The sequence below is a fragment of the Mytilus trossulus genome, chromosome 8 (genome assembly GCF_036588685.1).
Source record: "Mytilus trossulus isolate FHL-02 chromosome 8, PNRI_Mtr1.1.1.hap1, whole genome shotgun sequence".
Lineage (NCBI taxonomy): Eukaryota > Metazoa > Mollusca > Bivalvia > Mytilida > Mytilidae > Mytilus > Mytilus trossulus.
The window spans coordinates 42725996-42752247 of NC_086380.1; the positions used below are offsets into that span (position 1 = coordinate 42725996).

General features: G+C 32.1%; 2 protein-coding genes across 2 annotated transcripts; one reads left to right on the plus strand and one right to left on the minus strand.

Moving 5' to 3' along the window:
• The first annotated feature begins 5394 nt into the window (after positions 1–5394).
• Positions 5395–13790, plus strand: LOC134680970 (cartilage matrix protein-like). Its single transcript, XM_063540292.1, has 11 exons — positions 5395–5535; positions 6017–6032; positions 6407–7027; positions 7383–7472; positions 8112–8555; positions 8922–9053; positions 9878–9904; positions 10427–10867; positions 11519–11653; positions 12621–12671; positions 13677–13790. The coding sequence occupies exons 1-10, from the start codon at positions 5467–5469 to the stop codon at positions 12644–12646; spliced, it is 2001 nt and encodes a 666-aa protein (XP_063396362.1). The 5' UTR covers positions 5395–5466; the 3' UTR covers positions 12647–12671; positions 13677–13790.
• Positions 13791–16270: 2480 nt separating this feature from the next.
• LOC134680972 (collagen alpha-1(XII) chain-like) lies at positions 16271–25841 on the minus strand. Its single transcript, XM_063540296.1, has 11 exons — positions 25710–25841; positions 24675–24690; positions 23041–23682; positions 22212–22232; positions 21462–21896; positions 20509–20637; positions 19750–19779; positions 18648–19082; positions 17830–17964; positions 16842–16894; positions 16271–16377 (listed from the first exon to the last, which is right to left on the minus strand). Exons 1-10 carry the CDS (start codon positions 25737–25739, stop codon positions 16872–16874), a joined length of 1896 nt encoding a protein of 631 aa, XP_063396366.1. The 5' UTR covers positions 25740–25841; the 3' UTR covers positions 16271–16377; positions 16842–16871.
• Positions 25842–26252: the final 411 nt, after the last annotated feature.

Here is a 26252-nt window from a genome sequence, read left to right on the forward strand (position 1 = left end):
AAGATATAGGTTTGGAAGAGACACTATAGCCTACATATGCAATATTGTGGGTGATAAATTGAGAAGATCTACAGCAAAGGAAACTGCTCTAACAGTGGAGCAACAAGTATGCATAGCCTTGAGGTTTTATGCCTCTGGGTCATTGGAGATACGATGGGAGATACAAGTTATTGGAGATACAATGGGCTACGACATCTAGAAAATATAATAAGGAGATTATTATTTTTATGATTAGCATGATGATGAATGGACGTGCGTCTATTGTTAAATTTTCTTACTTACAGAGAGTTTTTTTTGTCAGACATTCTTTCTTTGCTTTCATTGACCTAGCCTGACAAACCATATGCATCACTGACAACCAAAACGAGACGGCTAGTAGCAAAACTATATCAGAAGACAACCTTCTGGTCAATTGTAAGGCAGTATTGCACCATTTTAAATAATTTTCTAGCAAATCTATTGGATATCAAATCCTTAGTCAATTATCATCAAGGATTAGAGGGCACCTGCCAATGCTGGATTTAAATTCGCAATCTCACACGCTGTCAAAAAAAATTGTTTACATATAGCAATGTAAACAATATTTTTTTGACAGCGAGTGAGATTGCGAATTTAATGCCAATGCTGGATTCGCTATCTCACTTGCTGTCCAAAAAAAAAATAGTCTTTACATATCAATTTTTGTGAGATTGCGAATTTAAATCCAGCATTGGCAGGTTCAATGATAATTGACAAAATGTAAATTGCCGGCCCATCTACATTTTACAGTGTTGAAATTGCGTCCCCTTCAGTTTATTTGACAAAATAAAAAGGACCTATTCCATACTTCTGTGTATACAATTCTCACTGTATAACCATCCCCTTTTTATCCACATTTTTTTCACTCATATCCGACCAAGTTTTACACTAACTATATATATTTATTTTTCCAAATCTTGAACGAACAACAAAAGATGATTATTAAAATTGTTAAAATCTAGGCCTTTGAGAGCGTATGACACGATCGAATTTAAGTTACGGGTTAGCCAGGGTCCGATAAACATCGTCTTGTCGGCTACAAATCAAAGGGAAATAACAGCAAGGATTCATGGATAAACGAAAATTTGAACTGAACATGTTTTGTTCCTAATTATCATTACGATATTGTCAAATGACAATAATTGAAATCATCCATCGCTAGAAAAATGTGTGTCATGAGGTAATAAGGATCAAAAACAAATATGTTCATTAGCATGCTGATCGTCTATCAAGGTTAATATTTAGGATGTAAATACTAGAAGCCAAGGATGTATACTGTATATCAATAAAAAGTTTCGTATTTTTGTTTGGTTACATGTACTAGTAATATAGAAAGCAAGAATTTATATGTTCAATGTAGATTGTGTACAAAGTTTTAGAAATCCAAGAAAACTATGAAATCGTGTATCCGGAAAATTTATTTTGTCCTCAATCCATGAAAATTCGTAGCGACAACAATTAATAAATCCACAGTAAAGACTTGAACGTGAAGAGATAGCGGACCTAATGGACCTTCGAAAAGCGCCTTTACTTTCCAAATAAAATTAAGAATGGAAATTGTTAACATGTTAACTACATTGTACCTTTTATTGAAGCATAATACGTATGTCTGATAATTGATTCAACACAGAAGTTATGTGTGAGGTGTGTAATGTGTCCTTATGACACTATACGTACCTGTACAAGTCCTATCAGCTTATTGCTTAAATTAATCATAAATCACTATTCAAACTGGTAATTTCCAAACCAGGAAGAGATATAAATACAAAAATAGAAAACCGATAGCGGCAAGTGTGAATTATTTCCGGAAACTTTTTCTTTCCAAACAAACAAGATATATACATATTGATAAATTAAAATTTCATATATACTTATTTATTTACGGTTGAAAATGAAATATTTATAATATAGTCTAGATAAATTGTTCTGTATTATTGTTACACAGAGAGAAATAATGGATTTCTTGTTAAAATGCAGATACCCTTCGCTAGAATGCTGGACATGTGAAATCAATTGTTAACAGCAAGCAATATATTGTTGAATAAAAAAAGTCCCATTAGCCAAAGAACCTTCTATTGACGAAAAAGCAGCAACTATCAACAGAAAACGAATTCATTGAAGTATGACTGGAGTCATGATGTCCAGCTAGTTCTGGTCAATATCAGGTATAACTTCTACAAGAGATAGAATCACATTTTTTTCATCGATTTATATAGATTTTAAAGTTCTCTTTTATTCCTCAACTGGTTCTGAAAAAATACAGTGACAATTTGTTGTTAAAATATCTTTCAAACCATATAATATAGAGTACCATAACAGACTTAGCAAACTACGTGAGGACCAGACTAGGCTCTACAGAATATTCGTTAGTTAGCTTAGACCTAGGTCTGATTTCCCATGGAAATTTAAAAAAAGTCCAAATGTTTGTACTTAAAGGTTCTAGCAATAACATTATTTCTTTATAACAATTATACCCATAGCCAATTAATGCGCATTTGGAGACGGCAATTTTTATAAACTTTGTAAGAATTTATCCCAAAAATGTAAAGAATTGACTTCGTTTACCAAAACAAATATTTTGTTAAACATGATGCTATGTTCATGATGTTTTTGGATGTTTGAAGGTGTTTCTGTGTGAAAATTAGAAAAAAACATATAAGATGAAATGTATGTATACAGATGCTGTTGTAAGAAAGACTGGTTAGCATACATTTTCATGTATATGCATTTCCTTGGTCATGTATTTTTCTACAACATTACTTAAACAGTGAATGTTGAAATACAAGTTCAAAAGCAACACTTCTAGAATTAACTGACTCCTTATCGGGAAGGGCACACAAGCACGATTATTCAAGATAAACACTGGTTTGCTTTCTATACTGATTTACATGTAGCTAAAAGTGTCTTTCATGGTTTTAGGTTAAAAGACGGATATTGCAAAATTCGGATATTTTTTGGGGCTAAAATGCAATTGTCACAAGTGCTAATTTCAGTTACTAGTGATCCGCTTATCTGTGAACATACAACATAAGTAAATAAAAAAGATTTCCCCTGGAAGTTAGCACTTCTTCTGTCAGTATAAATAACTCCGTAAACCAAATAAAAAAGTACTTTTATCCAATCCAGTAAGGTAAGTTATAACTTTGATTCCTTTAACGAGTGGAATTATACTTAAGGAAGTAGACTTAAGTTAAGGGAAATTACTCTTTAAAATTAAGAGTACGTTTTTGTCATCCATTTTCCTAATTATTTTCTAAACTTCTAGGTTACATAGATTATTTCCAATCTATTTCAGGTAAATACTAAAAAACATATTGATAAAACTTGACTTTTACTAACGCATCACTGATTTAAAAAGTTATCTGCCTGAAATAGTAAGGTCTACACCCTTAAATGATGAATAACTAGCGGAGAGTATTTTTACCAAGTTAAAGATTATTATATGAATTGTTGATTGCTTAACGTACAGTGGCACATATTTCATGAATTTTTAATGTTCAAGGCGGTTTCCGGGGATGAACAGCGGGAAATTTATAATGCCACTAGAACGTCTAGGTATAATGTTGGGGATTTATTTAGCAATATAACAGATCTAAACCTCCTGCAGACCCTCCAAAATATGTTTAAAAAGTCTCTGAACAAGGGAAATGTCTAATTACACTTGAACGTTCAGGTATAAGATTGGGGATTTTTTTTTCATTTTAACAGATCTCCTGCAGACCCGTCAAAATACATGTACATGTGTGTTTCAAAAGTCTTTGAACGAGGCATGGGAATTAACGTCGCTAACGGGGTAGTTGTAAATTTAAACATCTTGATTAACCAAACGGTCAAAATTTGTTTACATGTCATGAAACAAGACCGTTTTGTGACAATTTTAATAAGAAAGCATACTATGAATTGTATTTTTCTTTTTTAAAAAAGGACTGTAAATTTAGTCTAATTATATCTTCAGATAGTCCTTCTACTACAGATATTTATCTTCTCAAATCAAGAAAAGATCTTTGTGTATTTGCTTTTTATTCTGATGTTAATGACAAATAATGTTAGTTTTTGAGTGTAGATTTTCTATGACTTACAAGATAGATACATGTACCAAATGTATGTCACCAACCTCTATTTACTTACACACAGTATTTGATTCAAAAGGGCACTAGCTTCGAAATAAAGAAAACAAAGAGAATATGAATTTTTAAAAATTCAATCATTAATGAAATTGGTGAAGTTGTTAAATAATAGTTGCCGTTTGATTAGGGTCTATCCATTTTGAATTTTCCTCGGAGTTCGGTAATATTTTTATTTTTATTTTCTGCTTGGCTCTGAACTGCATGGTTCCGCATACCCGTATGATGTCAGAGAACCAGCCTGTAATTTGACCATGTTATCCTTTGTGAAACTTGTACATACTCATTTTTAGACAAAAAATTAAAATAAAAAGTCTCTTTTGGCATTAAAGTTGGAAAGATCATATCGTAAGGAACATGTGTACTAAGTTTCAAGTTGTTTGGACTTCAACTTCATCAAAAAAAATATCTTGACCAAAAACTTGAAGTGGAAAAACGAACGTACGAACGAACAAACGAACGAATGAACGATCGAACGAACGAACGGATAGATGGACGAACGACGGTCGGACAAACGGACGCACGGACCAGAAAATATAATGCTATCGTAGGTGGGGCACAAAAAATCTCAAGTCCACGTTTAGTATTATTCGAAAAAAGAATTGCGAAAAATAGATAAAACTATTAAGACGAAAGGAAAGGTAACTTTGATTTTTTTGAAAAACTATGGATTTTTTTTACCCCAGGAGTAGATTACCTTAGCCGTATTTGGCAAAACTTTTTGGAATTTTGGGTTTTCAATGCTATTCAACTTTGTAATTTTTTGGCTTTTTAACTATTTTGATATGCGCGTCACTGATGAGTCTTATGAAGACGAAACGCGCGTCTGGCGTATAAAATTATAATTCTGATGCTTTTGATAACTATTAGGCAACAATTGTTAAAAAATGAGTAAAACAATTAAGGAGTCATGCATATAGACTCTGGGGTTCACTCTGCAGACCCTCGGCTATCTAGCAATGTTGAAGCGGTTTTCTGAAAATACATAGTTCATAATAGGATCAAAATTACAAAAAGAGAAAACCCCGAAATATGATATTGATGAATTATGTAATAACGGAAAATACACATAATTACTTGTAATATCAAATGAAAATTGTCGTGTTGTTGTCAATTAAGTGGACCTCAATACCACTCCATGATTATCTGCTGGTTATAAAATTATATGAAAAAGTCAGCATCTACTTTTTTCTGTCTCTTTAAATATTTAATGTAACATGCGATAGTCCTTATGTGTAATTTGTGGTAACTAATTACAAAATCAAAGAGGCAATAACTACATCAGACCGGTATAAAACATCTCGTTTGACAGATTGCAATATCAATGTACACACTAACCAGAAACTGCATAATGTATATCTTAATATGCATTGTTCTTTGCATGACGACTCATGTGAGTAAACGTATACTTCTTCTTTTTTAAATATCACTGGCATAATTTCTTGTCAGCAATGCATAGCAACAGTTATTTCTATAAAAAAAAATCCGAATTTAAGTCTTGGAATTATTTTTATAAAATTTTTGTGTTTCTGCACATGCTAAAAAGCTTTTCTTTTTAAAATCATCTCTAACATACTTTGTGAATTATACTTTAAAGCTTGAATATGTTCTCTTGAAGTTTTAAAGGAAAATTAAATCAATATTGTTAACCAACTTGTATTCGCGAGCGATTTATAAGTCGTCGTGAATAGGTAACCCTCGGATCCTTTGAATCGTTGAGCTGTGGGCTATAAAGAACTTTTATTAACAAAAAATAAAGTATCCACGAAAATCAGTTGATTTTTCAGATGATCAAAGATTTAAGATGATTAACCCAACGTTTGGGGACTCCGTCACTATGTACTTTCATTGAAATTATTTTTATTATTTTTCAGGTTGCGGCTCGATCGGGTAAGAACATATTTTAAATTAATAGTTTTGCAATAATCAAACCGACAAGACACATTCCCCGTTTCCTTTCTCTATTTTACTAAAACGGATATGGATTCTGTTCATTGTTTCACGCCGTACAGTGCCATGTTACAAGGTAAAAACTCGACAATAATAGAAAGTATGAACATGTAGGAAAAATAGTCTCTTAATAAATCCTATATAAGCAAAACTTGAACTTTTGACATTTTTTTTTCGTTCTTAGCATTACTCGAAATTTGTCGCTTCGAGAACTTATTTTCATCCTTAGCATTACTTGAAATTTGTCATTTCGATAACTCATTCTCATTCTAAGATTTAAATGAATTTTTGTCATATCTCTAACTCATTTTCAGCCCTACTTCAGTTGTGTGATTCGCCGGTAGATATCGTGTTTGTACTGGATACGTCAGCCAGCATAGGAACAAGAAATTTTGCCAAACAAATCAATTTTATACATGATGTTGTTGATATGTTAAACATCGGACCCGGATCAAGACAGAGTCGAGTAGCTGCTGTTTCGTTTAGTAGCAATGTGGTGTCCGAGTTCGGCTTCAATGGTTATCAGAATAAAGCGGATGTCCTAAATGCTATACACAATGTTAAGTATGAATCTGGATCCTCGACTAGAACCTACCTGGGCTTAGAATATGTCCACAAAACAGTTTTTGCTGTAGGTAATGGTGAAAGGCCTGGTATAGTAAATGTTGTTGTAGTACTCACTGACGGGAACACAAATCCTGGCCATTCTCCAATAACTGGTATGGAAGGGAAACAGCTAACCCAAACTGAAGCGTCTTATATAAAAAGTCTTCCAGCGAACGTTTTTGCCATAGGAGTTGGAAGTGGTGTGGATAAAACTGAGATAGATGGGATAGCATCTAAACCTTCGGAAACTTTCAGTCTTTTCGTTGATTCATATGACAGCCTTGACACATCAGTTATCAAAAACACAGTTTTAACAAGGGTTTGTGAAGGTTAGAACTTTAATTATTCTTTGTTTGAGAAATATTAACTCTAACAATGTACTAGTCTGTTATTGTATTGGCATTTATAATGTATGTTATGCACGCCTTATGTGTGTTTTATCGTATTTATGTTTAAGGGTAGCTCAACGAATTCAAATATAAAATTTTAAATTCCAGTCCTGCACATTTAGCCATGATGTGAAGAGCTTGACAACTATTTCATGATAGTTTTCTGTGTTGAAGATTATCATGCACGCAATCTTTATTGTCAATTTTCCAAAAAAAAAATTATATTTTCTCATCAATTACTTTTTGATACTTTTTTCATAACGACCAGTAACATTAAACGTTTAATTTATTTTAGTTGTACCTGTACCAGCTCCTTCACAGCCTCAACCAGCTCCAACACAACCTACACCACCTCCTACACAGCCCCCACAGAGGGAAGACCCAGGTAACTGAATAATCTATACTGCTAAAGAACCGATTTCATTGAGCTGCAAACCATACGAAGTCAGAAATATTTGTAATATGACGCATAAATGTAGCGTTTTGTACTTTCAAAATTTGTCTTTGAAACATTTGTTTTTCCATTTATGTGCAAATATTCAAATTTTGAGACCGTTCTAGACCGTGACTTATACGCTTTCGCATATGCTCAGTTAACGTTCTGCCTGCGAAATTAAAAAAAAAACCAAACTCTTGCCCAATTATGCCGCGATTTTGTAGGTATCTTCTAGTTATAGCATTTAAATCAAAACAATTGACCGTTTGTATGTGCTCACATTACAAGTATCTTAAGTGACCTTCGCGTTGAATGCTCCTCTTTGAATATGATGAAATAAAATGACTAATATGTCAGACAGCGTGAAGATCAATCGAGAAAGAAAACAAATCAAAAGAAAACATAAACAACATGACGAATAAAACTGTCTTCAATATATATATGATATATTTAACTAAGATTTTTTGGACGTTTGAGCTAACTCGAAATTTAACAAGAACTGCCATAAAAGTGAAAATGTATTTTGGAACATCTAAAGACTTTTTAACCATTTTAATTTGTCTCAAGTTTGATATATATTTTTTTCAGCATGCTACAAGAAAAAAGCTGATGTATTTTTCGTTGTTGATACATCATCCAGTCTGAACGTATTCGAAAATGTTAAAAAGGAACTTAATTTTGTGGGAGATGTAATTGATGCTTTCGAAGTGGGGTCTGACAAGGTAAGGGTAGGAATGATGACTTTTAGCAATAACCCGCAAATGTTATTCCAATTAGACGATTTCAAAACAAAAGAGGAAATCGCTAAGGTTCTAATGGAGATGAATGCTGACGAATGGAAGGGAGGTAATACGTACATTGATGAAGCTCTTAGACTTTTAATGAAGGAAGGACTATCAACGTCACATGGCAGTCGTAATGGTGTTCCCCAGATAGCCGTTATCATCACTGACGGAGGAGCGACAGATCGAAGGAAATTTGAAAAAGCGGTCAATGAGTTACGACAAACTAATTACATAGTATTTGCCATAGGTAAGTTAAGCTTTCAGATTTCTTTGTCTCTTAGTGTGTAGCTACGCAATACAAAGGGAGATAAGTACTCAATTACTCCTACTACTCCCACTAGCAGTACATTTCTTTCTAAATCAAATAAAAGGTCATTGTTTCTTTTACGACTAGTAAAATGGTGAGAATCATCACCCAATTTATAATGTATACTATTTAAGATACTTACTGAGCAAAATATAATTTTGTGTCGGCTGAAATCATATCTTTATGAATTCTATGATTATAAAATAATCAGCTAATGGAATCCAAATGAGATATAGAAAATATGTGTCCAATAAAATCAATGTTTTTTTATTATTATTTCTGCTTGAATTTTTTTTTATCTCGAAGGTGTTGGACCTGACCGTAAACCTGTTGAGTTGAAGAAAATTGCGTCCGACTCGTCACATGTATTTGAAGTAGAAAATGTACAAAGTCTGCAAGCAATTAGACAGGAATTGGTAGTCAAATTGTGCGAACAAGGTATTTATCAGATAAATCGCTAGTGACTTATTATAACAAATTTAAAAATTCCATAACTAAAATGCACCTCCTACTATTACTTCTGAAGGGAGGTTAAATTGTTGAAAGTTGTATTACTACTCGGCCAACCAGCATTTATTCATGAAATCAAACCTTCTTCTACTGATTGGAGAGTTGTATATTTTACACTTGGAAAAACATATTTAACCTGTTTTTACAAAAGCAATAAAAAAATGAAAATAACGCGTTCAATAATTTCATGCGTTTGAAACGTTTTTCTGTATTTACCTGACTCATGAACGCTTTAAGACGAATATTTTAAAGCCGAGGATGAATTATAAACGAAACAGTAGAAGATACTCATATACAATTGTAGCTTTTCTCCGGATGCATGTAGAAAGTATTTTGACATTTTCCGACAATGTGAGAGAGTTTTCTTTGCTTTCATCTTTCTTCGTGTTTTTCAAAAGGGGCCAATTTTAAAGGTAAAAATACCAGAAGAATAACTGTCAAAAACGTCAAGATAATAGGAATAAAAACATAGTACACTGTTTTTCTAAATGTATTCATGTAATACCTTTTGAGGATCAAACATTTTCATCTAAAAACGATCATTTTTGTTTGAAGAGTTTGCAACTACTTAACATTAAAGATTAGTTCCTTCATTTGTATTTCATTCATTTTTCAACAAAAATGAATAGATCGTATTGGTATTTTTGTCTTACCTTCGATGACACTGTTTTTACTTGAATTTCCCGTTAATACATTTGCCACAATTTATTGCTAATTTGTTTGTGTTATCACTGCGTATCTTAAAATTTCAGGTGACCAGCCAGCTCCACCCGTAGTGCGTAAGTATCAATCGTATTATTGTTATTTATCTTTCAACTATCACACTTTCTGTTGTGTTTTATTAACCAAATTAAGCAACTAAGGATGTTACGTGCAATGCTGATATCGTGTCGTGTCACTTCCCTGCACGATATGGGTTTCGATGAGGAATGGAAAATAAGATCTCGAAAAACTATTAGTTTATAGCTATTATCAGCTGTATTTATTTAGTAAACAATTTAATATTATGTCAACAGCTATCATCGTACAGTCGAACTTACAAAAGAACTAAGCAATGATTTTGAAGAATGACAACATGCCAGGCATCTTTAAGAGCTAATATCCTAATGCATTTAGAGTAATTTTTTTGTAAGCTTGCGGTTGTATAAAGTATTGTATAATTGTAATTATGCAAACAAAACAAGCGAGCCAATACAAACCCTCTCCAAGCAGAAGAAATCGACTTTGAAACAGGCCTTTGATATAACCCTTGTGGTTCAGAGTACCTGCGATACACTCAAGAAATAATTGTTATGTTTCAGCATGTGAAGGCGCACAGGCAGACGTCATCTTTGTTGCAGATAGTTCTAGAAGTATTGGATATGTAGCATTTAACGAACTGAAAAGGTTTGCTGTTGATGTGGTGAAGAGGTTCACTGTCAGTCCAAGTGATATACAAGTGGGTCTCATTAAATTTGGCAACGACACCAACTTTGAATTTACATTAGGTTCGTACAGAGACCAGAACGAAGTACTCAAGGCTATATCTCACGTTAAGTACTTACAGGGAATGCAGTTAACGTACACAAATAAAGCTTTGAACCTACTGACTCGACAAGGTTTCTCTAACGAGAATGGCGGACGTGGTGGACAGATTCCTAAAATTGCCATTTTGATAACAGATGGCGAACCAACAGACATTGAAGCTACACGCATAGCAGCAGAGAAAGGAAGGCAAGAAGGGATCATTATATTTGCAATAGGTAGTTTTTACTCTTATTCTTTACCTGTATTAGGACTACCAAAGTATAGTTATTCTTGTTATTAAGGTAAAATTGTTGTTTTTATATCTGAAGGATTTGGTTATTTAAGTCTCTGCATTCCCGGCTCAAATGTCTTCGTCTGCTGAGTTTTACATTATAAGTTTCATACAAAACGAGATGTGACCGTTTTTTTTTCAATCTTACAATAGTTTTATCGGGGCTTATTTAATATACGGTTAGTAGTGGTGTTACGTCCCTTTATAAAAACAACACGGTGTTGAGGAAAAAAATGAAGGGTTTCAACATACGAAGAAATAGATGAACGATTGAAATAAATTCATAAATATGTATCTTTTTATTAGTCCGAAAAAGGAGTAACATTGTTATTCCGTTTTTTTGGAACATCCATAGATCGTTTTTTTATCGATTATTTTTTTTTAAAGAAAATAATATCAACATGTGTCGTCCTATAACGTTTTGATTGATATTCTTTTAAAATTGTGAACAAACAATTTTCTGTATATCGAAATATATAATTTGGTCTGACGAAAGTGAAATCTCATTAACAAATAAAAACAAAACACCCAAAAAATATCATTACATAATTTTATTTTATTTAATGAGATTACATTTTTTTTAATCTTATTGTAGGCGTTGGGCAGTACATTGATCAGACTGGATTAGACATCATGGCTTCCTCTCCGACTGAAACTCATTCTTTCGCAGTTGACAACTATGCAGCTTTATCATCTATCGAAGAATCCTTAGCAGAAAAGACGTGCACAGGTACTATTTCCCGTATTTCCTTTAAGCAGAAAAGACTATTTTATATTTGATAAATATAAAGAAGATTTTTATTGCATGGTGACCGTACTTTTAATAATTTTGATCCCCAAAACGTTTTTATCAACTAAATTTCTTTATCCTACTGTATATCGGTTTTACTTATGTCTATTATATCACCTCAGATCTTTCGTAAAATCAAATCACGACTGTGTTACGTCAAATACGTTGATCCAGTTTAATGTTTTAACCGAGATTGATAAGTTTTACTCGTAAACCACAATACAAATGTAGCGCAAAGAGTTATCGAACAAAAAATGTCTATTCGAATCCTTCCACAATTGCGTAGCCAGTTAAATACGATACACATAATCAAAATACACTGATGATTTTTATTATCAGTGGAGTCACATGATACAGTAATGAAAAGTAGAATATCGGATTGTTTGGGTAAAAATAACCCTTAACATAAAACACAAACTATACATGAGACCGCAAAACTAAAAAAACAAACAAGAATGTGTCCCCATTACACGGATGCCCCATCCGCACTATCATTTTCTTTGTTTAATGGACCGTGAAAATGGGGGAAAATCTCTAATTTGGCATTAAAATTAGAAAGATCATATCATAGGGAACATGTGTATTTAGTTTCAAGTTGATTGGACTTCAACTTCACCAAAAACTACCTCGACCAAAAACTTTAACCTGAAGCGGGACGAACGGACGAACAGACGAACGGACAAAAGGACGAACGAACGCACGCACAGACCAGAAAACATAATGCCCATAAATGGAGCATAAAAAAAACCCATTCAAGATATATTTATGTGATATGGCTCAGTTGGAGTGTTTCTATCACAAGAAAAACCTTAAAATATCAGAATTCATTATCTCTCATCTTTAAATTACCAGAGGTATTATTGTAATTGAGAAAAGTTGTATAAATCGTTTATTGCCTTTATTTTAGCTGCAAAGAAAACAAAACAGGGATGAATATGGAATTGATGAAATGACATAGGTAATATATGTTATAAAATTAGAAAGAAGAAGGTTCTTTTTCGAATTTATGTTGTTCTTTAAATTCACGGAAAATATAACATTCTACTATGCCATTATTAATTGCATTTTTAGTCATCAGAAGAAAGGCTTTCAGAAAATGGAAATATTAGCCAAGCATTGATGAAACAATTTGACTGTGTCGTTATAAGATTTTTTTTTCCAGATAAAAAAAACCAATCTTTTTTTAAAGAGAGTCAGATGGCAATTTAAAATGATAACTTGGGTTTTATGTTATATCATCATTATTTTAATCTATAGTCAGGACGCAGGAATATCCGTAAATTTTAATAAATTTAAAATATGAAAGATTTTACCTCAAAGAGGATCTTTTTTTATATAACAAAAACCTTTAATTTAGTTTTAAAATCACTTTAATCATTTTGAAAGACTCGTTTTATAACTATTTATGAATGTAGGTGCCATAAAGACATATTAATTTTTACAATTACAGATTTCAAATGATATAGACGTCAACATAAATGCATATCGTATATCCTTGTGTTTTAACAATCATAATAATATATTTGACTGAATTATTTCTCTTTGGACGTTGAAGTTAATATTACCTAAATGTTGTACTATATATGTATTTGTAACTATGGCAATAATCGTTATAACTCTTCAATCAATTGCAAATCAAGAAAAAGGTTACAAACGGGTAACTGTTTATCCCGTTCAAATTGTTTAAATTTATTTTGGGAATAGCTAGTGAGGATTTCATGATTCACAAAACCAAAAAAAAAAAGGCTTATCTGAATTTCATGTGCAATATACACTCTCAAATGGTTTTATGTATTGAAAGGTGATATGATTCTTCTCTCTCAATCGCATTTCTTCATATCCATGTTTATCGCCCTGTATTTTAAAGTAATTACAGAATAATCCGTAAAGAGATATTGACCAGCATAAACCACTTTAGTTAAGATATCCATGTTATAACGTTACTTATTTTCTTTTCTTTCAGACATTATCATAACCAAGTAAGCAGTGTACCTCAAATGAATGTGAATTAAAAACAGTAAATGTATTTTTCCCTTTATTGTTACACAAAATTGTTCATTAAAGCATGCAGCATTGATTACGTTGTTGATGCTTTGGCTTTTTAAAAGAAAAGTAATATGATTTTTTATCATATCCGAACAAGATCATTTTGATAGTGATCATCCTTGCAATATCATTGCACACCAAGCAGTTGATATATGACCATAACGCTGTGGTGATAAATCGGGCTCATCTAAAGTCACTATAGGAATCCATTCCTTTATATAGAAGTTGACCGTTGACAGAACCAGGGTGTAAATAGATGATAAAATGAAATTGAATATGAGGCTCAACATTTTTCATATTCTTAAGTAGTAATACCAACTTATATATGGTACATACATCGTAAAATACTGTGCTCATTATCAAAGCCTGTGATGACTTTTATTCGTTTTTATCCTCATCCTTTAGTGTCCGATATGGATAGTTCTGTTCTTGTTGAGAAAACTATAGCGCATCTCCTCATATTTATGTGAATTTGCTTTGATTGTTTTTCTTTTAGTTTTATTAGCCCCAACCAAGCCTTCGGTTTTCTCTAATTTGACATATTGGTATCGCTGACCTTCTATATAAAAATAAGAGGATGTAGTATGATTAAATTGAGACAACTCTCCATAAGAGACCAAATGACATAGAAGTTAACAACTATAGTTCCCCGTACGGCCTTCATCTATGAACAAAACCCATACCGCGTAGTCATTCATATAAGGCCCCGAGTTACAAGCTAAAACTGAGGGAAACACATCAACTATAAGAGGAAAACAAAGGAACAACAGGAACACAAAAACAAACGCCAACATACATAGAAACGAACTATTTGATAACAACTGCCATATTCCTGACTTGGTACAGGACATTTTAAGTACAGTTAGTTCAAAGCCAATAATTACTAACAAAAAATCATGCATTTAAGACTAAAATATCAATCAGTACAACATCTTATGGATTTTGTTTAAAGATATCATGAACTCCCAGAGAAAAAAACATGACCTTAGGCAATGTCAAGTATCGACAGATTGTAGAGCCATGAATATGCATATACATATAAGAATAATGTTTAGTTTGATTTTAATCGACTGATAACAAATTCAATATTAATACCAATAAAACAATACTCAACGATCTCACTACAGTGTTGAACTGATAACTTTTAAGAATACATTTATTTAAAGGATCGATAACTTTTCTTCAACCAAACTTCCAAACGCAATCTTTGTATTTATGGAAGAATTTAGTAAAGGTTTTAAATAATTTGTGGTAACGAAATCCCTGATTTAACAGTTTACCAGTACTACATTGATTACGTGCATTGAAAAATCGAAAACATCACAACAGACACGGGCATAGCGAATGAGTTGTGATATATAAATACCGTAAGATGGTGCCAAAGGAACATCACCGTCCAAAAAAGGAAAATTAACAATAGGAAACAAAACATCGCCCCTTTTGTCGTACATATGTGTGTAGAGTTTCCAGTGTAAAACTGAAATATCCAAATCTAGAAAAAGAATATTATTACCCTTTATATTTTATCTACATATTGTAAATTCCTCATGGGTTAATTTCGGTAGTGTATGTATAACATTCTTGATTATTAAACGAAAATATCATCAAGATAACGGTAAATGCTGTTTAATTTAAAAATTAAATGCAATTTATACGAGTTTTTACTGAGTTTGGTCATGCACTGGGATTCATTACAGTACAATAACAAGTCTGCTATTTAAAGGGCGCTATTGATGCCCATAGGAATACATATAACCTGTGGTTAAATTTTATTGCCGAAACGTACATAATTATTACCAATGAGAAAATTAACACCTTCAATCATCTCATCACACCTCCAGTAAGTATATCTAGCATATTTGCCTTTCTCATTAGAAAAGAAGGCTTTAAATGAGTTGCAGGCAGTATGTTTGCAACCAGACTAACAAAACGACAATTTGATTAAATAGGAAAACTCCTGTTTTATAAGAGTTTGTGGCTTACTTTACGGATCCCGCTGAGGAAAGAACAAAACTGTCCTTACATTGTTGGGCTATATTTGAGACGAATTATATATATAGTATGGTGTTAAACCTGTATAATTACAGGTTATCCGATGGAGACTGTCGATCCTTTATTTGTCACATATTTAGACGTAATGATATCCACATATTGTATGCAAGACTTACAGAATTTCAATTTATCGGATCGACATCACGCATGATGTTAACATCTTGCACAAATAAAACCTAATGGAATGCTCAATGTCGTACCTTCAATCATTCTATCATTTTGAAAACACCACGCAAGTAAAATATATAAAGTAAATGAACTATAATTCAAGTATTTGTTCATGGTAGAGGGTACAGATACAAGTATTGTTTCAAGGTTAAGGAAACGGCGTTTAGTACTCACCATACAATAGTTGATCATAGTGACACTGATGGGTCTGATGTAGACTAAATGCTCTTCTAGCGTACCGAATTATATTGTTGGATACAATGGTTTCGATTTGAAAAATTGATACAGTGAAACGATAATTAATTTTATTGGTACAAGCTAAATATTTAGATATAAGATGTAGTGACAGCCGAATTCTTGTATAGTCGTTTTGAAAAGGCTGCTATCCCATCGAAGTCCTGAAATATACATTTATGTTATATTAATACCCAATACACAAATGAATAAATCAATTGGTCATTGGTTGAAATTTTCACTGTGAAAGACAATTTCCCGGTCAAAATGTTTTGCTTTACTCTTCTAAAATATTTATAATATTCAATAAAAGGGGTCGATATATCTAACAATGGATTTCAACTATGTATCAAGCATGTCAAGTGATGCTTGTGCCTTTTACGTATAATGTGTATGTATGAAATAACGTTGCCTTGACGAATAAATATACAAATGCATAATATTTTAAGGCACACACGAAAGTAAGGTGGAATGAAAATACGTTTCAATACGTTAAGAGTAATCAAGTGTACTAAAATTTGACTTTCAGTACTATGATATCATATCATTGTTTGGAGGGAATTATTCTTAAATTTGTCTTATTCGTTTTGACACAACGCAAAGAAGAATGCAATTACAATATACAAACCATTTTATTTATAGCTCACATGTATCCTTCTTATGGATTTCTTTGTCCTGCAGCTGCAATGAAAATGTCAAATGTTATCATTTGAATAGGTTACATCTTTCTGTTCTTCATATGCTCTATTACATTAATTTTGTCAGAGAGAAAACAACTGAAGAACACACTTGGTATATTGAATTTAAGAAAATATCTTGCAATTTTTTTTTATATGTAGTCACATTCTGTTTAAGTGTAACAAAAGTACATTGTATGTCAAAGCACCTAGTAAACGTACTGAAAGTACCACATGTAACGGACAGTCAATGTTAAAGAGACGTAATTAATGCCATGCAAGATTTCAATATAGCAAAATTTTCTTTTCATTTCTTAATAATGGTGGATGCAATTTGTACAAAATCAGTCAATCAAGCAGTCATTCTAGTAATTATTTTATGTAAACATATATAATTGCAATAAGTCTTTATCAATTTTGTGCATGGGAAGTTATTATCTGAAATTATAATCATCAGGAATGTTTAAACCTAATCATCTGAAAGCCAAGGATGTATATTGTGGATTAATTCAAATTTTCGTTGATTTCTTGGCTAAAAAGAAACCACGAATTTAAGTGTTCAATGTAGTACAAATTGTAAGATTGTGTACATTTTTTTTAAATCCACGATAGTTGTGAAATCATGTATCCGCAAAATAAAATGTTACCCTCATTCCATGAAAATTGGTAGCCACGAAAATAAACGAATCCACAGTAAGACTTGAACGTGAAGAGATATCTGACCGAAATGGACCATAGAGAAGCAACATAACTTTCCAAAACTTGTCAACTGCCTTTTATTGAAGCATGATACGTATGTCTGATAAGTGATTTAAAGCAGACGTTATGTGTAAGGTGTGTCGATTTTCCATGTGTCCTTATTACGCATAACGCACTTTTCCATGTGTCGTTATAACGCATGACGCACTTTTCCATGTGTCCTTATAACGCATGACGTACCTGTACAAGTCCTATTAGCCAAAGAACCTTCTATTGAAGACAAAGCAGCAAAACTATCAACAGAAAACGAATACATTGAAGTAGGACTGGACGCCATGATGTCTAGCTCGTTCTGGTCTATGTAAGGTCCAACTCCTACAAAATATAAATTAAATTTTGTTCATCGATTTGTATAGATTCTGAAATTCTCTTTTATAGTTCAGCATATTCTGATAACCAATACACTATCAACTTTTTGCTAAAATATTTTCAATAATAGAACGTAGAGTGCCATAAAAGACTTAGGAAACTACGTGAGGATCAGACTAGGCTGTACAGAATATCTGTAAGTTTGCTTAGACTTATGTCCAATTTCCCATGAATATTGAAAAAAAAAGTCTTTAAATCGTTATTTGAATTTACAGTATCACAGCCACATGTTTCAAGGTTCTTAAAATTAATATCAATATTTGTTTTAACCAGAACACCAAATAATACACGTCTGGAGATAGCCCAAAACAGTACATTTCACAAGTTTTGTCAAAAAATTATCCCACAAATTTAAAAATATGATTTCATTAACCAAAACCAATATTCTGTAAAAAGTAAAGCTATGCATTTTCTTTCAAATTCATACTTTTTCCTTTTTTGATACCGATGCCCTGCGATGCAAAAAAACAGGGGAAATAAACCCAAGCTCAAATTTAATCAATTACGTCAATTAACGTATTTTTAAAATTGTAGATTATTATCTTACTGCATTCTATTTGTATAAATATTTTGTTTCTTGATTCTAAATACATTGTATTTTCAATGACCTTCAAAATATTTGAACTTACCTATTGAGAACATCATAATTCCTTGCTGTTTAGCCTTAATAGCCAAAGTTCTGGTCAGTGTGGGCTGTCTCGATGATCCATCCGTAATAACGATAGCTATTTTAGGTACTCTATTTCCTCTTCCTCCAAAATTAGGTGTAAACGCAAATTTATTAAGTAATTCCAAAGCCTTATGTGTATTTGTATTTCCGGTACTGTATGGCATGATTGAAATGGCTTTTATCACTTCATCCTTATCATTAAACGTATTGAGTCTAAACTGAAATTCAGCATCATTAGAAAAAGTGATAAGACCTATCTTAATGTTGTTTGGACCGATGGTGAATCTGTTTACCACAGATTTTGCGAACTCCTTAAGGTCATTGAAGGCAGTGATACCAATGCTTGTCGAACTATCAGCTATGAATATGATGTCAGCAATCGCTCCTTGGCAAGCTGTAGGATAAAATAGCATTTCATTCAAGTATTATGTATTGAAAATATATTGTAATTGGTTTCAGAAAATCTAGATTGATAACTTAGCCAAAAAAGCATGCTTTGTCATGTCAGCCACGCTCAACTAATAAATCAAAATATAGGCAAATACATATTATGGGTCGGACTAGTCCGAAAAATGCTCATATGTTACAAATTGTCATTGTTAAGCTATTTCTAAAATATAAGATAATTCTGTTCAGTGATACTAGCAAAATAAAGTAACAAATATTTGGTTCATGTCATGGGGTAAACCATTGTACGGACTCCATGTATTGTTCTAATTTTTTTGATATATATTATTTTTCATAGTATTATCAAAAGGAGATACATATCGTTATAAGGCTATACTATAAGTTGGACTTCGGACCTTATATTAAAAATGGGAAAACATATCTGTATATGAGTTATAAAACTGCTCAGGAAATTTTTTACAACAAAACAACATGAAGTTGAAAAAATAATAGTAACAGTGCAAAAAACTTAAGAGCTAAAAAGTCACGAAAAACGCATATTCAAAAATGAGCGTAAAACAAGAGTTACATTTATATATATATTTGTAGTTTACTTTACCATGAGCACATCTCATTTAATATCTACATTAATGACAATCATTACGATGACTTACTGATTGGCTTAGGTGGTTCTGGTCGATCTCCTGAAATATGCAAATGAAAAACTTAGAAATATTGCCTTTTACCATGTTGGCTGTTCTTCAAATATTTCTCTTGCCCAAAACTGAACTCTAGTCTTTAATTTTAGATTAAAAGACAATAGCGCTGAACATATCTCTAAATAAAGGCAACAGTAGTTTACCGCTGTTCGAAATTCATAAATCGATTGAGAAAAAAAACCAAAAAACGGGTTACAAACTAAAACTGAGGAAATACATCAACTATAAGAGGAGAACTACGACACAACAGATAACACACACATAGAAACTAACTATAATATAACAATGACCATTTTCCTGACTTGATACAGGACATTTTAAGAAAAAATGGTGGGTTGAACCTTATAAATATTCGGACGCCCAACAAAATCAAAACAACAAATTGAACCCTGCAACTGAACAAAACAGGGTTCCCTCAAGAGAAAGAAGCAGCAATACGAGTGCATATCAGTTGTCTAACCGGCCCCTTATTTTTCTACGTTAAGTATATGATTTAGTAATTGTTGTACAGGTTAACTTGAAATAACCATGGCATGGGAATTAAGGTTAAATAGTTCTCTATCGTGGCAAACTATTTGGTTGAATTTCACAATGAGCATAATGACAAATAAAAGAAAAAAATGGTTAATTTTAACTTATGTGACAACATAATTGTTTTGATATTTACAATTACTATCAAATACAATACTGAATTATGATATAATTTATACATACCTGGACACAGTTGAGTGATTAACTTCTTCCTTATCTCAACCAAGTCATCAATATTTTCCACTTCAAGTACATATGACGGATCGGATGCAATGCGTTGTAGTTCTGTGGGATCTCGGTTTGGCCCAACACCTAGAAGAAAATAATTGGAATATATTAATTCGCCGTTTCAGAATCTAATGCATCCTGGGTAATATTTTCAAAAAGCGTACACCAAAGCGTTTTGATTGGTTTAAACGTTATAAACAATGGAAATTCAACCAATGACGTAACGTTATTTTCACTTTGGGGTACGAACAATGAAATTACCCATGATGCTTTAGATTCTGAAACGGCCAATTGATTAAGAGTATTTGATAGCATGATGTCCTATAAAATGTGTGGTAACAAATGTGTCAAAACAGTAGAACTTTAGAATAACTCTCAATGAACATTACTTTATAAATAAATTTTGTGTATTTACTGTCTTCTGATTGGTTGAAATTATTAGTTTTATTTTCAATGTTATCAATTTTGATGGCGACACGCCCTCTCTGACGTTGTGTATTCATACGCCAACATGTGTGTACGTTGTTATTGTCAAGATAAATAATATAAAACATTCTTTGAGCCTTAGTTTTGATAGAAATTTATTTATAATGAATGGCAATAATTTATTTTGATTTTATTGAACCATAAAACTAATTTTTGACTCTTCACATTTTACATAATCCGCTTCGCGGATTATTCAATGTGAAGAGTCAAAAATTAGTTTTATGGTTCAATAAATTCAAAATAAATAATAGCCATTCATTAATTTTTTTAGCAAAATGGAAACAACACGATTAACTAATAGTCGGTCTTGGTCTTGTTCCCATTTTGTATTATACATAAAATATAAAAATCAATTTACTTAGAAAAATATGTCTCACTGTGGCATTGTTTTGGTTTTGAAATACTAACGATATCACACACACCTATTGCAAAAACAATGAAGTTCATCCTGCGTAACTCAACCAACATCTTCTCTGTTTCTCTTGGATTAGTTGATTGCCCATCAGTGATAACAATCGTTATTTGTGGCACATTGTTTCGGCTCCCTTGGGATGCCACAAGACCATCTGTCATAAGAAGTTTCAGTGCTTTGTCTAAATATGTGTCTCCACCACGCCATGGAATAGATTTGAGTAAGGTAGCAATCTGTGCCTTTGTTTTGAAGTCATTCAACTGGAACAACATTCTTGGGTCGCTGCTGAATGTCATCATTCCAACTCTGACGTCATCGCGTCCAACCTCAAGTTGGTCAATCACAGAGGCGACAAAGTTAAGTTCCTTTTGGAAATTTTGATGTTGATGCAAACTAGAAGACTCGTCAACCATGAAAAAGACATCTGCTTTCGTCTGCTTACATTCTGTTAAATTGAGCACACATAGTAATTATAATAGTATGCCTCAAAAGATTTTGCATAAGGGTTAAATTTTTCCCCTCCCAATGTTTGAATTGTCAATATAGAATCGCTATTTTAATATTTCGTATTAGGCGAGAGAACAAGAATAACATTACTTATACTCTATTGGTAATTATTTAAACTTCTGAGTTGTTTTACCAATCTTAGTTTTTGAAGTTAGCCGGAAATGAAAACTCGAAAATGACTCTCAAATCAAAAGTGTTTTTGGTTCAAACACAACCACGATTTATTAGTACTGACATGTCAATGAACACTTACCTTCTATTTTCTGTGGTAATGCTACAATAAACAAAAAATCATGTGTTTAAATTATAACTTTATACACATGTTTTCGGGACTGACTATATATTTTCCCAGAGAAGTATTTCGATTATTTTTTTTAATATTCCATCGTAAGACGCACACATTTTTAAATTTCATATAATTAATTTTATACCGAAGCTACGCCTAAACGGCATATGGTTTATTAATAGAAGAAATGTAAATCTCTCAAAAAAATCTCTTGTTTATTTTGCTATTGTTAACAGTCACGTTTTAAAATTTCCACAGATACATCGGACGATAACATGTTGATCAACTACAAATACTTTTTTTAATTATAATTTCTGCTTGCTTATCGTTGGACAGCAAAATACAACGAAATTTTTTAACAAAAACGGCTATTTCAAGCTGTAAGTTCTAATCAATTTTCAGACTTATTCATTGCTTTAAATTCAGTACTGTTAAGAAAAATATATTGAATTGAAATATGATTTTTTCAGTCCATGATGAAGTTGTTATTGTACAAAATATAACATACTAAATTGCAATTGTTTTTAAAACTTTTGAGCTGTACTAGACAGACTGCAACCCATTTGTCTGAATATTCTGCATTAAAAACAAGAACATATCCTTAAAATAACCTTAACACTTAACAACGTTTACATTTTCAACATTTCGGGTATTGTTTCACATCAAATTTCCGTTTAACAATAAAAATACGTTCACTACTATTAGATATATGGCTAACGTAGACACTGCGTTGCAAGTAACACATTTGTATTTGCACCAATCTAATAATTGATCATAAATACGTTATAATACTTACATCCGCAAACCTTTTGAAGTACTGATTTCTTAACAAAATTTGAATTAAGGTCATCAAAATTGTTAACAAATAGACTATACGATTCTGCAGGTTTGCTGGCCATCCCTCTCACTTCATTTTCATCGACGTCATTACCGATCCCTATAGCAAAGAGGTTGGCTGGAAGATCTCTAACTCGTGCAGCTTGTGTTTGTGTCAGTTTCTTACCAACATCCCTCGTGAAATTGTCATAATGGCCTGGATTAGTCACACCATCAGTAAGAATAACAACAACATTTGGGACATTTGGGCGTTCACCGTTACCAGGAGCGTAAATGGTGTCATGGGCGTATTCCAATCCAAGATACATCCGGGTTGCGTCCCCTGCAACGTATGTTATGTTGTTTACCGCAGCTAACACACTTTTCTTACTTTGGAAGTCAGAAAAGCCAAATTCAGGAAACAATCTACTACTAAACGAAACAGCCGCTGCTCTGCTTTGTTGATTCCCAGGTCCAATGTCCCATAGACTAACGATGTCGTGTATAAACTTTATTTGTAGCTTAAAATGTTTGTACCATAAACTTGATGATGTATCTACTATAAATGCTATATCTACAGGATCACACACTTTAAGTACGTCGACAGCTGGAGTGGTCATTGCCAATACAGATTGTAAAAGAACAATAAAAAATGAAAGTTTATTCTAAACATACCTTTAAATTCAATACAAACAGAAACTATTGGTTGAAGATGGTTTACTTTCGACTCTCTCACATTGTGTTTTTTTTTAGTCATGACTCCTGCACAATAGCGTTATCATGAGAAACAAACACCTTGTAAAGAAACATTAGCAATATGTCAATACAAATAAGGGGTCCTTTTTTGTGCATACCCTTTACCGTTATTAATTACGTACGTAATTTTTTTTAAATTATTACAAGCAGAATAGGTAAACAATAGAAATTTTCTTAACAGATTACATGTATATATATTAACATAGACAAATATTGTACTTTTCATTCTTGTTTAACATGTTGAGGCAAAAATAATTCAAACATGATGTGTATACCAAAAGAACAATTAAAAACCATCAACTGGCGAAAAGTAACACAAACAATGGCATTATCGAAAATACAGTATTAATAATAAAAATTACATAATTTTACAATTAACCACACATAATAAAACAACAAAGTCCCTCAATAGAAACCAGGATGAGCTTGATTGATTTAAAAGTGTACTCAGTCCCTGTTCAAATAGTCGCACCCGCTGTTGTGTACAAGGCTTGAAGAAAAATCGTAGATTGGTTGCTTTCTGTGATGTCACAATAAAGGAATAGAGAACTTTTATAAATTGTTATTTGGATGGAGAGTTGTCTCATTGGCACTCACACCACATCTTCCAATATCTATTTAAAAACTACATGTATTAAAATTTCACCAACTATAACTTATTAGTAGTCATCAGTTACAAGTATATTCCAATATAATTGATAGATGCGTATTCTCCTCCTATTAAAACGTATAGATCATTACATTTATTTATCGTCAATGACCTTCTTTGAATAAAAAAGCGACAATAAATACTCATTGCAAACAGTTACTCAGTCGTATGTTTACACAATTTTACTAATTATATGTGTTATTACTTACCTAACATACAGGGAACCTGTAAAAAGATTACGTATGTTTGGTATATATTTAAACGTAACTTTTTTCATTCATATAATTTAGAAAAGTGTGATCCTTATTTAACATTTTACTTGTTCAACAACTAATAAGCTAAAATAAATACTGTTAGATAAATGATAAAAAAAGAAATTACAATACACATAACAGTTCTTTCTTGCTGTAATTTGACTGTAAACATGTTTAAAACCAAATTAGTTCCAAGTTTAAAATGAAAATAAAAAACGGCATCTTTTACGCGTTTCTACATTACTTTGTTTCAAAAGTAAATTTGAATGTGTTGTGTATTCAAATATGACGCCCTTCTTTAGCTTTTGACACAAAGCCATGTTCGAATTCCAATAGAACATGGACTGCACGTGATTGACGTCACAATTGAAATTACAACGTCAGATAAATGTTGAAAAACGCCGGAGATTAAACTAGACATTTTATTTGGTGTTGCTCGCTAGGAAAATTATAAAAAAAAATACTTCTAAAAGTAAGTTTAATTGCTAAATTGTTGATTTTCTATAAAGTTTCCGATTCTTCAAATCGGAATAGCGACATTTCAAGCACGTATAATAGGTCCGCTTCGAAGTACAAAAGTTCAAAATAATTCTATCATGCCAAGCTCTATACTCATTTGAACATGGGTAGGTATTCGATTTGTCAACATTTAATACCTCGCTTCCGCTCGGTATTATGAATAAATGAGTATAGAGAATGACTTGAAAGAATTATGTCTTAAATAAATGTTCTTTTCATGAATATTTGATAATTTGAATACTCGCACAACATTTTCACAAGGTTCGATTGAATAAAATTTTCTTGTAAATAATTGATTAATATATAATCGATTTAAAATCAGACTCTTTAGAATATCGGTCAAATATTTATGGACAATATTAATATGTATAAGAATGCTGAAGAAAAATACACCAAATCGCTCTTTACAGATGAGTAAAGTTCAATAGTATTTCTTAATATGTTGTACATAAAGTAAAAAAAAATAGTTACCAAACAGAGGACGATAATTATACGCTCCATGTTCTAACACAGAAAAGTGGCCGTCTAAATCATCAAGGTGAAAAAATACAATAGATAAGTTGTCAATCGCCTTCTTTTAAAATAATTGAAAAATAACCGGATACGAAATGATGATGGCTGACGTTAGATATGAGATATCAGTAAGTGGACATGATTTCCGATTTCGGACTATGATTTCCGATTTTATCATTGAATTATGACTATCGATTTTAAATGTTTTGACAAATTAAAGCTCAGCAGTCAGCAATTCAGTGTTGACATGAATTATCAGTGATATGTTCGCAACCATAGATTCAACTTTTCGAATTTTTCAAAATAATAAAGATATACTACCGCAGGTATAAAATACCTTAGCTGTATTTGTCAAAACCCTTGTGGTCCGCAATTCTCTTCAACTTCGTACCTAGTTTGACTCAAGCGAAACAAAGTATTTTGAAGACGAAACGTGCATTGGGTGAAAATAATTATAAAACTAGTGTCTGATAAATTTTGTTATGAACATGTTAAAGAAAA